This window comes from Vulpes lagopus, chromosome 1 (genome assembly GCF_018345385.1).
Source record: "Vulpes lagopus strain Blue_001 chromosome 1, ASM1834538v1, whole genome shotgun sequence".
In the NCBI taxonomy this organism is placed as follows: domain Eukaryota; kingdom Metazoa; phylum Chordata; class Mammalia; order Carnivora; family Canidae; genus Vulpes; species Vulpes lagopus.
The window spans coordinates 155,343,036-155,357,461 of NC_054824.1; the positions used below are offsets into that span (position 1 = coordinate 155,343,036).

Below are 14,426 nucleotides of genomic sequence, written 5' to 3' on the forward strand. Positions count from 1 at the left end.
TTAAAACCAACGCAGTGCAAAGAGGAGCCAGGAGATGAAGGCAGTTCTGAAGGAATATTTTAAGATCAATGGGCTCCTCTTTTTGCCTGAGCTGCTTTGAGGAGGGTTCCTGTCCCCGGCAGCAGCGCGCTAATACAGACCATTACTGGGGAGCCGGGGGGAGCCCGTGCTCATGAAATTCTCTGCGGCCGTTCTAGCCATCCTCGTGCGTGGTTCCTGGTAACAGAACACGCTTATGATTAGTGATATACGATCCGTGTACAGCATGATCTTGATTCCATTTTTTTTTTTGATTCCATTTAAAAATCGCACGGATGCAAAAATGGGAAGCGAACACATCAAAATATTAGCACCATGCTGACGGCTGAGATTATGGACTTTTAGACTTTAAAAAAAATTTCCATACAGATATATGTATCTTACAATAAGTAGTAAAGAAAAAAGCTTAGAAAAAGATCAAGTTTTGTTGGTTGATTTATACCTTGTTTGATTCCAAAAAGGACTTAAGTTATAATGGTCTTCTCAGATGAATATTCGTTCTCGAGTGTTTGGCTCTGAAGTGACAGTTTGGAATTCCCCTAAGAAATATTGACCTACCTGCTTTGCACAACAGTAGAACACTATTATTTTCATTAGTCAAACTGAAAACATGCCCCATTATAGGAAAGTAGACTCTGCTCTTCGATTACTTTGTGACCTGCAGTCTGAATATTACTAAGAAGGGAGGGGTGACATGAACTACACCAAATCAGATTATTTATGCACTGATTTCATTGAACCCTGCCTCATTTCATAAAGGACTATTCTCCACCCCACTCCCATGCCTCCAAGGAATCTGAACCTGAACTAGGAGACAGGAAAAAAAAAAAAAAAAAAAAAAACGCTAATTATTGCCCATGGCCTGGTAAAGACAAACAGCCTTGACCTACTAAGCACAGACCGAAAGCCAAGACGATATCCACCAGACAGCCAGGTGGGCACAGTAGTTTTATGCTCTGCAGTCGCTCCCTATTTTAATTCTCTTCTTGATCAGGGCCTGCCTTGCTCTCTGTGCCAAAGCCAGTCTTGATCTGAAACACTCATCCCCTATCTGGTAAAGGAAGAGCTCGGTCTCTCTTCTGCCACAGGTGGGGTGCAAAGGGACCTGAAACAAATGACATGGAAGAAGTAGTAAAGCCATGAAAGCATGGCAGCAGCAGCAGACCAAGCCTCTGTTTTTTCTCCTGCCCCTGCTGGGCTGCCTTTACCCCCAGTGTCATCTCATCAAGGCCATCCACCCCTAACCTGGCCCATGGTGTCATTCTTAGGGACCTGATGCGGACAGGAAGCCTGCATCTCCAGAAAAAGTGGTCTAAAGTGACCTCTGCTGGTCACTCAGACATAACAGACATAATCTCAATCATGAAGGAATCTCCAGCACCTACTAAAAAAACATAGTTGACTTTCCAAATTGGATCTTACCTGAATATGTTCTTATATGGTATCAATGAATATAAAACTCACAATCAGTGAGTAAAGGGAGAAATAGAGATATACACCCTCAACCTAATTCTATCACAAGGTACCTTGGCACCGGAGACACCATGGGAAGCCCCTTGATGAACGCTGCATTCTGGCCATCCCCCAAATTGTAGGACACCATGAGCTGTTTACCAATGGGAAAGGGTCAAATTATTCACTGTAAGCTCTGAAACAGCCAATAGGTGATTTAACATCATGCTAAAATAGAAATGCAAAAGGCTTTTGACAGCAATGAAAGTATAATATTAACATCTGTTTAAGAAAATAAATCCAACACATTTCATGAAAATAATGCTTTTAATTATTTTGAGTGAAAAACCTATTTTACCAAGTTTAATGTAAATCATTTTTCTTAAACAGAAGCTGTTTGCTGGATTTTAGGCTCATTTTGTAGTTTTAAAACAGAACTCATATTCATCTTCTTTTCTTAGCCATTTAAGGATTTGGCAGCTTGGTTCCTGACACCCCTCTTTAGGAGGGACCTTCCATCATCTTCTGAAATCATGTATATAGGTAATAATATGAAACAGTTCCTTCTTTTCTGAAGAATTGTGATTTTTTTTTAACCTTATCTTCTCTCTCATGACCCAATTAGGTAGTAACAGCATGGCAGCCATTTAAAGATTTAGAGAGCTGAGCCCACTGCTGAGAGCAGCATTATTTTAAAAAGCTACAGTGCAGTTGGGGGCAGCAGGTTATAGGCTTGGCTTAGGCTGGTCTATGTCCGATAAACTTTACTTACAAAAGAACACCAGAAATTACTTACACGAAATTTCCTGCATCCTTTTTTCTTTTGCAAGCCCATTTGGGGGCAAAAAATAAAATAAAATAATGTGTACCTATATGTAGGTGTGTGTTTTGGGTGAAGACACAGATTATACAGTGTCCACTTAGGTGGGGAAATCAAATTCAGGAAAAGTTTTACGAACTTCTGTTCTAGGTAACTATCACTTTAGACTTGAAAAGTGGAAAAAAAAAAAAGTTCTTCATAAGAAATAGTTTTGCCCTCTGTGGGACCAACACCACCCAGACTGTCAGACACACATGGACCACAAAGAGGAAGTCCCATTTGTGTCTTACCACGATTTGACATGGCTGTGCACATGTGGGTGCACGGTAACACAGGCCGCCGGACAGGCACAGGCAGCTCAGGTGTGGCCATGGATAAGTGAGGACCTCTCCCTGAACCTCTCCCAGGAAGTAAGGATACATTTTTGAGTACCTTCAAATGCCAATGGGCAATCTAAATCTGGCACCTGCTCCTCTTCAAGGAGTACCTTTGGAAAACTGGAGCATTTCCATTTGGAACTAATGGAACAAGATTTCCTTGATCATAATGAAAGACACCCCTCTATGAAAATGGCTTCAAAATTTGCAAAAAAAAAAAAGGAAAAGAAAAGTCTAGCAACCACATCTTCCAAGAAATCCAGGAATAGTCCAACTTGATTTTGTAAGTAAGCAAGCAAGCAAAGCAAACAAATCAATCTGGGAAATGTTCTGGAGAGGAACACTAAGCCCTTCAGGTCAGTATGAGCCATCCTAAGCAACCTCCCGGGTGTCATTAAAGATGCCGTATTTTGCTTCACCTAGGGAGAGGAAGAGAGAGGAAGAAGGATTATTTCATTAAACTGAGTTTAACAAATCTTACAAGTTAATCATTCTAGGGAATGATCAGAGAAACTCCTGATCCAGAAGTTTAGGATTTTGAGTTAATTTCAGTCATTTTAGTGTAGTGAAGAACTGCCCGAGTTTATGCACATTCCTGAGTGCTGGTATCAACAGGTTTAGGGTGAGGCGTTGGAAACTTCATTTTAGCCAGAAGCCCCGCCCTGTGAGTGTGGTGTTGACATGCTCCAGTAGGAGGCCTGTGGGACGCAGCACTGTGGCTGCTGGCTATCCCATGGAGGATACCTGACAGCTTAGAGGGTTTAAAAGACAAAAGCAGTTGAGAACAGAAGGGGCCCTGAACATTAAGCAAAACAGCAGTAACATGGCAAGTGCCCTCCCACACTGAGTCTAGCTGGGATCCCTCTTCCTGTGACAGTCTGACCATGGCTATCAGGAAATCCATCTCCAGGTAAGGGAGACCAGGTAAGTTTATAACCTGCACCTGTAACTACATGTGCCTTTGTGGGCATGTCAGAGAAGAGATGAAGCCTGGGGCAAGCATCCTGCTGCTCACACTTAACAGTGACAGGAGGCAACTGCTTATACTTGGAAGGATGGCCTGCTCAAGGGTTTCAGCAAATATGCGGTTTGACAGTAAAACCTTCCACTCCACATGCAAATATACTCGTGGCCTGGACCCAACAGTCCAGTGAGCCAAACCAGATTCAGTAGGCCCCATATGAGCCCTACTAAGTGGCACTTATACGAAGCCTTTTCATAAGACTCCACCTGAATGCAACAGATTTCAGATGCAGATGGCTTTATGGCATTCAGAGAAATAACATCTTCCAAAACTGACATGGGCAAGCTGGCCAAGACGGCTGCCATCCGGTAAAGCTCCAGAGTGCCCACGAGGCCCCTGGGAGTGGTTCCCTCCGAGCATGCAGGCTCTCAGCCCTTACAGACATCACTCTCTCCTGAGCTACTGAACAGCTCTGATGACAAACCAGGTGGGTGGGATGGTGAGGGGCCCACTCCCGGACTCTGAAATGGACGATTAATAGTCAGACGAGTTCCTAAAGGTCAGCTTTAGGGCTGCCTCTCCCTAGGATTCTGGTGTCCTGCATAGAAGGAGTTATATCCTGGTCTAGACTTTGGTCCTCCTCTTATCTCTGAGCTGCAGAAAAGGCTCACTAGTCTGTGTAATAAAATGGGAACCTCAAATTTATCGATTTCTACTCACTTATTCAATACAAAGACTTACAGGCGAGCACATTTTTATTTTGTTATTAAAGGAAGCATTGCCCTTGGGCATGTTATTTATACAAAAAAAACTGTACTGGGGATCCCTGGGTGGCACAGCGGTTTGGCGTCTGCCTTTGGCCCAGGGCGTGATCCTGGAGACCTGGGATCGAGTCCCACATCGGGCTCCTGGTGCATGGAGCCTGCTTCTCCCTCTGCCTGTGTCTCTGCCTCTCTCTCTCTCTCTCTCTCTCTGTGTGACTATCATAAATAAATAAAAATTTAAAAAATAAACTGTACTTCAGAGATTGTCACATCTTGTAAAAGTAAACTTTAACCTTGCATAGTGGGCCTGTCATCTTACTGGCCATCCTCCTGAAAAATTCACTGCCCAGTAATAATGTTATAATTGCTGCCTCTGTATTCCTATAGAGTAAGGTGGCTTTGTCAGTCCAGAAGAGAATCACTAGCCTGTGCCTCTTCACCTGCATGCTCAAAAGCAAAATAAAGGCCATGACTGCTGGATTCCTTATTCAAACAAAGAAGCTGAGAATCTTTGTCTCAAATTATCAGTCTGACAAGTAGCTAGTATTTACTAAGCACCTGCTCTGAGCCATGCACTGTCCTAGGCCCTGTTTGGGAATGAAAGAATGAATGAAGAACAAATGAATAAATAAGTAAAACCCGAGCTATGCTGTGAAGAAATTTGCAATGGTGACAGGAAGTCAAGAGTTCAGTGTGGAACTTTTCTATAAAAGAATAAGACCCAGAATAATGAAACACTGAGAATCTAAGACCTGCAAATGAGCTACAGTGTACAGGTCTGACAGCATCATCACCCTGATCTCTGCAAACAGCACTCAGTCATCACAGGTAGAAGTGCATCATATGGATAATATCGGTTTAGGAGCCTAGCCAGCTAGCAGAGAGGTAAGCAGAAAAATGGGCTCTCAACCTGGTTAGAAGCAAGGTGGGGGCCCCAGAGCTAGAATGCTGGGGTCTCGATCCCAGCACCAACATGTACTGGCTGTCAGACTTCAGGCAAGTTTCTTACTTTTCTGTGCATCGGCTCTCCATCTGACAGCTGAAGAAAAATATTACCTAGCATCTTATGGGGAGAATTCAATGAGCGCAAAGCAGAGCACAGCACCAAGCCAGCACAGTGCCCTGCAAGCAACAAACACTCAGCACGCACCAGCAGTGTTACTGCTGCTGTGATCACTGGTTTCCAGGCCTGGAAGATGGCAGCTGAGGCCACTGACCCTGGGAAAAGCGCAGGCCTCTGTATTCCTTCATTCAAACCGTGGCCTAATTTCAAAGGATCTAACCACACCCTTCTTCCCTGTCCTTTTCCCATCTTCAGGTTATCTTCTTCATTCTTTCCTGGGGCCCCTTGGTTGTTGACTGCCCCCCACCCCACTCCTGCTGGGTGCCCCCTATGGCCCCTCAGCACTCACAGCACTGGGGTGGATGTGCACGGGGCTGTGTGCTCAGACTCAGATGTGGACCATTCAGAGTCTGATTCTCATGGGAAAATGCCATCACAGGCCAGCCAGGGCCCCAGAGCATTGCTTTAAAACAAGGTCTCAACCTGCTGTGCAAGCCTGTAGGCAGAGCTTGGGGGTTTGTGAACTTGGATGGAAAAAAGTATTTTCATTTTCATTAAGCTCTAATTGAAGTGTATCATTTCCTTCAATGATGATTGTAGGCAACAAACCTCAGTGGTGATAGCATATCTGTGACTGTCACCAACAGAAATAAAGAAATCACACTCATATTGTGTTAAGAGTCGTCGCAGATGCCTGAAAATATTCAGTCCTCGCTATTCAGAAAATAGTGTAGTAATGTTATAGACGCACCATTAAACCTTATTTAATATGTTCATTAAGTCATCAACGTATTACTATACTACACATTTAAAAATATTCTTTTAGGACAGCCCAGGTGGCTTAGCAGTTTAGCGCCGCCTTCAGCCCAGGGTGTGATCCTGGGAACCCAGGATCAAGTCCCACATCGGGCTCCCTGCATAGAGCCTGCTTCTCCCTCTGCCTATGTCTCTGCCTCTCTGTGCGTCTCTCATGAATAAATAAATAAAATCTTTAAAATAAATAAATAAAATATTTTTATAAATGTATTTCAATAGAGTTGGTTTACAATGTATTTCCTGTGTATTTTATACATTTTAAATATTATTTAAATATTATTCTAAAAATATTATTTTGATGGGGGTAATAGGCTTTACCAACTTGCCAAAAGGGTCGGTCCATGGTACAGAAAGCAGCTGAGACCCCTCCCCTTGCTTTAAAAGATTGAGGACCGCTGATAAAAGTTGCAGTATTAGAAAGATGTGCAAACACTTACTGAACTGTGACATTATAATATTCTTCAGGTGTCACTATTTTTGGTCCACCAAAGTAGTCCAGGACCCAGATGTTGGTTATATTCAACTTGGCAAAGAACCAATTATGGCTGGAAGGCCAGGTCTTCATTTCAGGGTGTCGGACAAACAGTGAATGCTTGGCAAAGTCCATTTCCGTCTGATTCACCTGAGGGACATAAATGACGTGAGCAACTCATAGCAGCAACACTTGGTTTCCTCACCTGCTTAGGATAGGTGATCCTAGCATCCTACACATCCTGAAAAGTTTATTCAGTTACAAATCCTGATCTGAAACTTCAGGAATCAGGAGAAAATGAAGGAATCATAAAGGTAAGCGGACAACATCCGAGCATTCAGGTGTGTGTGGTACAAAAACTGAGGTGGGAAAGCATCACAAGCACCAACTTCTGTTGCTCCATAGTCACTCTGAGCTATCAGAGAACCAACACGTGGCATATAATAAAGTGTTCAGGTGCTTTCGTTGTGTTACGTCAGCACACATATCCTATAATAAGCAGATGTTAAACATGGAGATGCAAATCCAGAGAGGACAGAAGTCTCTGGAAAAAGTGCAGTGGACCTCAAGAGCATTTGCTGCCCATCCCCCACCTCCTGTTCATGAAACGCAGCCACAGAGATGTATCCACACAGAATTTCCAGACCATTAATCTAACTTGTCTGAGGTTGTCATGAGAGATAAGGTCAAAAAGCAGATCTGCTGGCCCGGCAATTATCAGCTGTGATACCTTGCCCTCTGCCCTGCAGCATTCACCCCACTGCCTAAATTCATGTCTAGTATTTAGTAACGGGTACCCCTCTTGGAGCTTCCATGGTATGTTCTCTGCCCTGAGTCACTGGCAAAATATGGAGACAAGGAACCCACACATGCGAGATACTGTGTGTGTACAACACTGCCAGGGGCAGAGAGCTCTGGTTGAACAGATGTTCCTCACATAGGAGGTGAACAGCTGTTATATCTGTTCAGCTTCAAAAAATCCTTCATTTTCCGCCTAAGTTCTTATTGAACACCTATATGAAATCAACTGATTTAAGCCTTTGTTTTTCATGAAAGTATACACTAGAACATATTCTAACACTGTATCTCAATCACAAATCGTTTTCATTTTATACTTAAAATGTCTCTTCTTTCATTGTTCATAGATGGTGCTCTTCTCAAACCTGTCTCTGTTCTCGTGGAGTAACTACTCACCTTGGTGACAGTTCCTGACAGTATTATGTGCGCACAGAGGGGACTCTGGGGGTCAAATCCCTTCTTCCTGCAGAAGTTGGTCTGTGCCAAAGACATGGTCAGCGTAGCATGTGGATTCTCCTGCACAGAGAAAATAAAGATCCTTGTGTGTGAGATACTGTCTCTGGAGAGGTACTAAACTTCATAAGTTATGTACACACTGTCCCTAGAGCTGCATATTCTTCCATGTGAATTATAAAACACCACCTACCACTTGAGAAAATTTCTAGTGGGGTAGAGATCGAGCTTGACGTTTCCTCCCCAAGAAGCAGGGGCTAGGGTTCCATTTTTAAAATTCACTGACTCAGTGAGAATTATTTTAAGACTCTTTTTTCTTAAACTCTTAATCTGTTTCATAGTCACCAGAGAAATGACTGTCACAGCATCACTGAAATACAAGGCTGCTCTAGAGCCTTTACTGAAAGATCGAAAGGGTTAGACTCTTAATATGCAACTAGTACATAAAAACAATTGTTCAACTAGCTAACTGTACAATTTAAGCAAGAAAGTTGCTGAATCACGTCTTTTGGTTATCTTATGCTAGCAGAAATCGTCACATGATCTCAAAATTGGAGAAGTTGTTTGTTCCTGTTTTAGTAGTAAGAATGCCTCGACTAAAAAAGTGTGAAGCAAGCAAAATTCTTCTTTCTTATTCAGAAATCAGCTTCACAAAGACATTGTTGACAGATCACAGAAAAATTCACATGTTGCGCTTAGTGCTTTAAATTCCAAGTAGCTCGCGTGGCAAATTCTGCTATCTCATGGTGACCTAGCAAAAGGAGGAGTATGGAGAAAGCTCCTTGAAATCATGTAGCTGTAGCTAAACACTCACTGTTTGTACACTACTGGGCAAGGAGCCATAGGAGACCAAAAAAAAAAAAAAAAAAAAGTCTCTCCTTTCCCTGTGACTTTATGATCTGGTGGATGGAAAAGTCAGACATAAACAAAACTTAACTAGCGCCTAATGACAAGAGGTCAGAAGGCATATAACTAATTGCCAGGCGAATGGATCAGTTAGGTATATTCAAAGTCTAGTATAGTACAAAGAGATGTCAGCACAGCCTGGAATCGTTCAGACACTCCACAGAGCCTCATAAGATATTCAAAACCAGGACAGAAGTGGGATGATGTATTAAAGGTAAAGGGAATTTCAAAAACAGAACTGGGAAAATGTGGCACATGGTTGTGAGTTGAGTAATGAGAAACCCAATCTGCTTAAAAGAGAGGCTCTGAGAGGGTTGGGGAGGATGTGAGAGAGGTTGGGGGGAGTGGGTAGTGAGGGTGGCTCAACTCCAAGCTGAGAAGTCAGGATTGTGCTGTGTAGCCTGGCATCTGTCTGCGCTTTCCAAGAACCACATACATGGAGAACTTGTTAAAATGCTGGTTTCTGGGCTCCATTCCCAGCCCTGGTATTTGTATTTTTAACAAAACATCCCAAGTGAATCTTATGCAGCTCCAGGCAACCAGATGTTATTAAAGGTTTCTGGGCAGAGGGCAATGCTGAGGGGTATTTTGTTCATGTCAATCTGGTGGGTAGGGTGACAGGGAGAAGACAGAGGTCAAAAGGAGGAAAAGTAGAAAGTATATACCAACCTGACTGGTTAACTGACGGAATCAGACTAATTCTGATGTGGCCACACCTTTTCACTGCCATCGTGGAGAACTACAATCCTGGATAGGTTCCTTACACTGCCTTTCTAGACCTGTCAAAGACTGGGGCTGGAGTTCGACCTGGCAGGCATTAGTGGCTGGTTACAGGTGATTCCCACACCTCTGAGTCTTAGTTTTCATCCTTCCAACAGAGCAGACGACCACATCAGCATGGGTTTAAATATAATCTTGCATACAGTGGTTTTCAATTTCTCTCCCTCATTAGAAGCATCAGGGAGGGATTGGGGAGCTGTTTTTTAATAAAATGTGTGGGGTTTTTTTAAACCTTTTTTTAAATTTTAATCTTTTTAAAAAAAAATAAATAATTTAATCTTTTTAAAGATTGTATTTATTTATTCATGAGACAGAGAGAGAGAGAGAGAGAGAGAGAGAGGCAGGTAGAGGGAGAAGCAGGCTCGGTGCAGGGAGCCTGATGTGGGACTCGATCCTAGGTCTCCAGGATCACGCCCTGGACCTGAAGGTGGCGCTAAACCGCTGAGCCACCCGGGCTGCCCAAATGTGTGGTTTTTTAAAAAAGATTTTATTTATTTATTCATGAAAGACACACAGAGAGAGAGCAGAGACACAGGCAGAGGGAGAAGCAGGCTCCATGCAGGGAGCCCGATTTGGGACTCAATCCCGGGACTCCAGGATCACACCCTGGGCCAAAGGCAGGTGCTAAACTGCTGAGCCACCCAGGGATCCCCTAAAATGTGTTTTTAATAAAATATCCCGGTACTGTATTTTTTAAAGTATTCCCAGATGACCGTGTTTGCAGCCAAGGTTGAGCATTGCTCACTGAATGAGCTTGCTTTGGGCAAATGTCTGAGAGTGGGGTGGGTGGGGAATAAGAAAAGGGTGAACGAGGAGGTGCGTGTGTCTTAAAGAGCAGCAGTTTGTTTTTGCTCAGAGAATTCGGGTCCTCGGAGGTACAGATCTTCCAAGAAACTAGAAACTTAGATTTGTCATTGAAATCTCAATTTTTGAATGTTAGTAACTACACTAGCCTCTCCCCACCTTACCCACAGGGAATACAATCCAAGACCCCCTGTGGATGCCTGAAACCTTGGAGAGTACTGAACCTTATACAGACTATGCTTTTTCCTATACACACACAACCCTATGATAAAGTTTTAATTTATAAATCAGTCATAGTAGGAGACTGGCAACAATAACTAGTAATAAAATAGAACAATTATAACAATATACTGTAATAAATGTTGGGTGAATATGCTCACTCTCTCTCAAAATACCTTAGTGTCCTGTAGTCACTATTCTGATGATAATGCTGAGATGTGATCAGATATCTATCGGATCAGGTGAATCAGGGTAGGCTTTGTGACCTAGCACTAAGCTACTACTATCCGCCAGTACCTCAGGAGAATCACGTGCCTCTGAAATACAGCTGACTGCAGGTAGCTGAAATCACTAAGTGTAACTGTGGATAAGGGGGGACTCCTGTAACTAGGATTTATTTAAAAAACAAACGGAACTCTGTGTCAGCCAAAGAAATCCGTTCTGTGGGACATATGCAGCTCTCGTGCCACTATTCCTGTGGTCCGTATTTTGAAGGCAGACAGACTTGACATAAAATTCCAGTTTGGCTACAGGCTCTGGGCAAGTCACTCAACCTATCCAAGCCTCAAGTTCATCTGCAGCCCACTCCTAGACTCTGTGGCTGGAGCCCCTCGGGCGGTAGAGCTGTGTGACACCACTCTTGGGACAGCAGGGATCCACCAGGGGCTTGTAAGCACCGCCCTGCCACCAAAGCTGGGCACAGGCTGAGCCCTAGGCCTCATAACATCAGTTCTGCTCCTTTCCAGGGAAGGCAGTGTGCACAGGAGTCCTAAAAGCTGCATTAGTCGCTCACGACGTTGTGTATTCGCTCCCTGCTGCTGAAAGGCAGATTCTTAACTCAGGAGAAGGGGAGGCCTTGTGAAAGTCTAGAACACCACAACCGTGCCCCGGGGCGACCCAGGGGCGAGAGGTCCTCCGGGTAGGTGCTGGCAAAGAATTCAGCCGCGCGGCGGGGGCGTGCGTGGAATTCCCGCACTCGGTGGCGGACAGAACGCTGCGGGGCAGCCCGGGTGGCTCAGCGGTTCAGCCCAGGGCGTGATCCCGGAGACCCGGGATCGAGTCCCACGTCGGGCTCCCCGCATGGAGCCTGCTTCTCCCTCTGCCTGTGACTCTGCCTCTCTCATGAATAAATAAATTAAATCTTTGTGTGGGGGGGGGGGGGGAAGAACGCTGCTCTCCCAACGCGGGGCCGGGAGGTAGGAGGCTGGGCTCCGCGGCGCGTGCACACGCTCCCCTCCGGGTGCCCCCCGCCCCCCGCCAGCGCCGACCCTGGGCCCCGCGGCCGCGGCTCACCTGCAGGTTGCCCACCAACTGCTGCAGCGGGCTCAGGTAGAAGTAGGGCACGCCGCTGCCCGCGCCCGGGGGCCCGTCGCTGAGCGAGAGGACGTCGGCGAAGGCCCAGCCGCGCACCGCGGGGTCGGTGGACAGCGAGGCCAGCGCGCCCCAGTCGCACACGTGCGTCACGAAGCGGGCCACGCGCGCCGCGTCTTCGCGGGGCGGCAGCGGGGGCAGCTGCGCGGCGGCGTCCCAGTCCCCGTGACCCCGGCCGCCCCGGCCCCGCGCCGGCGACACGAGCAGCGCCGCCAGCGCCGGCGCCAGCAGGGCGGCGAGCAGCGAGCGCGCGGACCCGCGGGCCCGGCCGGCCATGACGACGACTGCGGCGACGGCCCAAAGCGCCGCGACCTCCAGGGGTCGAGGGTGAGCCGGCGCCGCTGGCCCCGCCCCCCGCGGCGCGGGCCGGCCCCGCCCCCTCCGAGGGGGCCAATCAGGAGTCCGGGAGCGGAGGGGGCGGGGCCCTCTGTGCGCCCGGCCACCTGCGCGGAGCCCGCTTGTTTGTCCGGCTCCCAGCGGCTGCCGCCCAGACGCGCTTTTTTTTTTTTTTTTTAATTTATTTATTTGCGAGAGAGAGAGAGAGAGAGAGAGAGAGGGCGTTTCTAGGGCGGCGGGAGAGGAAGAAGCAGGCTCCCCGCTGAGCGGCTTGCTCCCAGCACCCCAAGATCGTGACCTCAGCCGAAATCAGACGCGTTCCCACCGAGCCTCCCGGGCGCCTCTCCCCACCGCCGCTCTTTAAGGACCGTGACGTTGTCCCAAATGTGAAGTTTGCTTTGTTTGGTAGATGGAACATGGAAATCGTCCTGTTAGGAGAAGACTGCTGGCTGCACACACACACCCCTTTTAAAAATACCTTTGGACACAGCCGCTAGGGGATTGACAGTCTACCCTCGGTATCCCATGCACAAATTTGAACTTACTGAAACCAGCTTGGGACCTGTTGAGTCATCAGAGGGGTCAGTGATTTCACAGATTTCTCACCCTTACTGACCCTCCCACGCCACGTAAATAGCATTTCTCTCTTGCTCCTGCTAAGAATCTTCTTCCAGGAGGAGCATTTGGGGCATCCCTCCCCTATGCCCCACCACCCTTCCCTCGGTTGTGGGCATGGCTACCTCACTCGGGTTTGGATCCATTTTTTCAGGCGTGTCTGCCTTCTCATTATAATATGGGAACTGGTAAATGAGCTCAGCCACCTGACCTACATTCTTTATACCTGTAAGCTTTGGTCACATCTCCAACTGAATCCTACTCTTATGGGCCTGGCCTCATAGCCCCACCTTCCTTGCTATAAATGCTGCGTGGTGATGGTGCTCGTCAGCTTTGAAAATCCGGCTCTGGCAGCTACCTGGTCGTCTGGAGCTGCATTCAATAGAGGTGAAGTAATTTCATTCAGGGGCTGTGGGCCAGTCATGTGAGCAGGTGTGGGTGACAGGTGTGTGAGCCAAAGTCCTGCCTCTGCTTTCTGTCTCAGACTCAGCCATCTTCAGCCAAGAGGGCTAGGCAGTGAGAACTTGTGTATAGAAAGAAGACTGTTTACTCTGAAGGGGAGCTTTTAGTTCCCTGTGGTAGCCAAAGGATGTTATACACAGGGCTTTCACATTCAGAAAAGAGGAGTGTGAACAACCCTTGGTCAAAGTTGGGTTCCTTTTTTTAACAACTGAATTTGGAAGTGCTTCAGGCTAAATGGAAAACTAAGGAGGGAGAAATTTAAGAGGAGGAAAAGCAGGTTTATAATATTCTAAAGAAATACAAGGAATTGGGGGATCCCTGGGTGGCTCAGTGGTTTAGCGACTGCCTTCGGCCCAGGGCATGATCCTGGAGTCCTGGGATCAAGTCCCACGTCAGGGTCCCTGCATGGAGCCTGCTTCTCCTGCTGCCTGTGTCTCTGCCTGTGTCTCTACCTCTGTCTCTCTCTTTCTCTCTATCTCTGTCTCTCATGAATAAATAAAATCTTTTTAAAAAGAAGAAATACAAGTAATTTGAGTAACTGCCTTAACCTATCAAGGAAAGAGCGTACATAATTTCACATTTGGAGTTCTAAATCTCAGCTCTGCCCCTATCAAGCCGTGAACTGTAGGACTTCCATTTCCTCTTGTCTGGGCTCAATTTTCTCGCCTGAAATGAGAAGTTAAATTAGATGATACCTCTGTTGGCTCCATAATCTGTTAACATGCCAAATGTGGGTTTTCAGTAAGTTTCACAATGATGTTTTTCCAAGAGGACAAAAAAATTTTTTTTGTTTATTGCTTTGACACTTTTTGCTCATATACAAAATAACAAGAGGCCTAGTATAGCTCCATTGCAAAACAGGTGCCTAGAACTTGGTCTCCATGCACTTGGGCTTAAGATTGAGGTCTACAGGGG

The 14,426-nt window shown here is 46.1% G+C and overlaps 1 protein-coding gene across 2 annotated transcripts; it reads right to left on the reverse strand.

Annotated features, from left to right (window-relative positions):
* Window positions 1-1,799: 1,799 nt before the first annotated feature.
* On the reverse strand, window positions 1,800-12,423 carry CREG1 (cellular repressor of E1A stimulated genes 1). Of its 2 annotated transcripts, XM_041772467.1 has the most exons (4): window positions 12,021-12,419; window positions 7,962-8,081; window positions 6,733-6,917; window positions 1,800-3,107 (listed from the first exon to the last, which is right to left on the reverse strand). In XM_041772467.1, the coding sequence occupies exons 1-4, from the start codon at window positions 12,372-12,374 to the stop codon at window positions 3,104-3,106; spliced, it is 663 nt and encodes a 220-aa protein (XP_041628401.1). In that variant the 5' UTR covers window positions 12,375-12,419; the 3' UTR covers window positions 1,800-3,103. The 2 variants fall into 2 exon arrangements, with proteins under 2 accessions (XP_041628401.1, XP_041628410.1); XM_041772476.1 differs by lacking the exon at window positions 1,800-3,107 and having other exon boundaries at window positions 6,729-6,917; window positions 12,021-12,423.
* Window positions 12,424-14,426: the final 2,003 nt, after the last annotated feature.

Coding starts and splice junctions, on each gene's coding strand:
- CREG1 (XM_041772467.1), bottom strand. CDS start 12,374: ATGGCCGGCCGGGCCCGCGGGTCCGCGCGCTCGCTGCTCGCCGCCCTG. Junction 8,082..12,020: donor AGTTGGTGGGCAACCTGCAG/GTGAGCCGCGGC, acceptor TTCTCTGTGCAG/GAGAATCCACATGCTACGCT. Junction 6,918..7,961: donor TGTCAGGAACTGTCACCAAG/GTGAGTAGTTAC, acceptor TATGTCCCTCAG/GTGAATCAGACGGAAATGGA.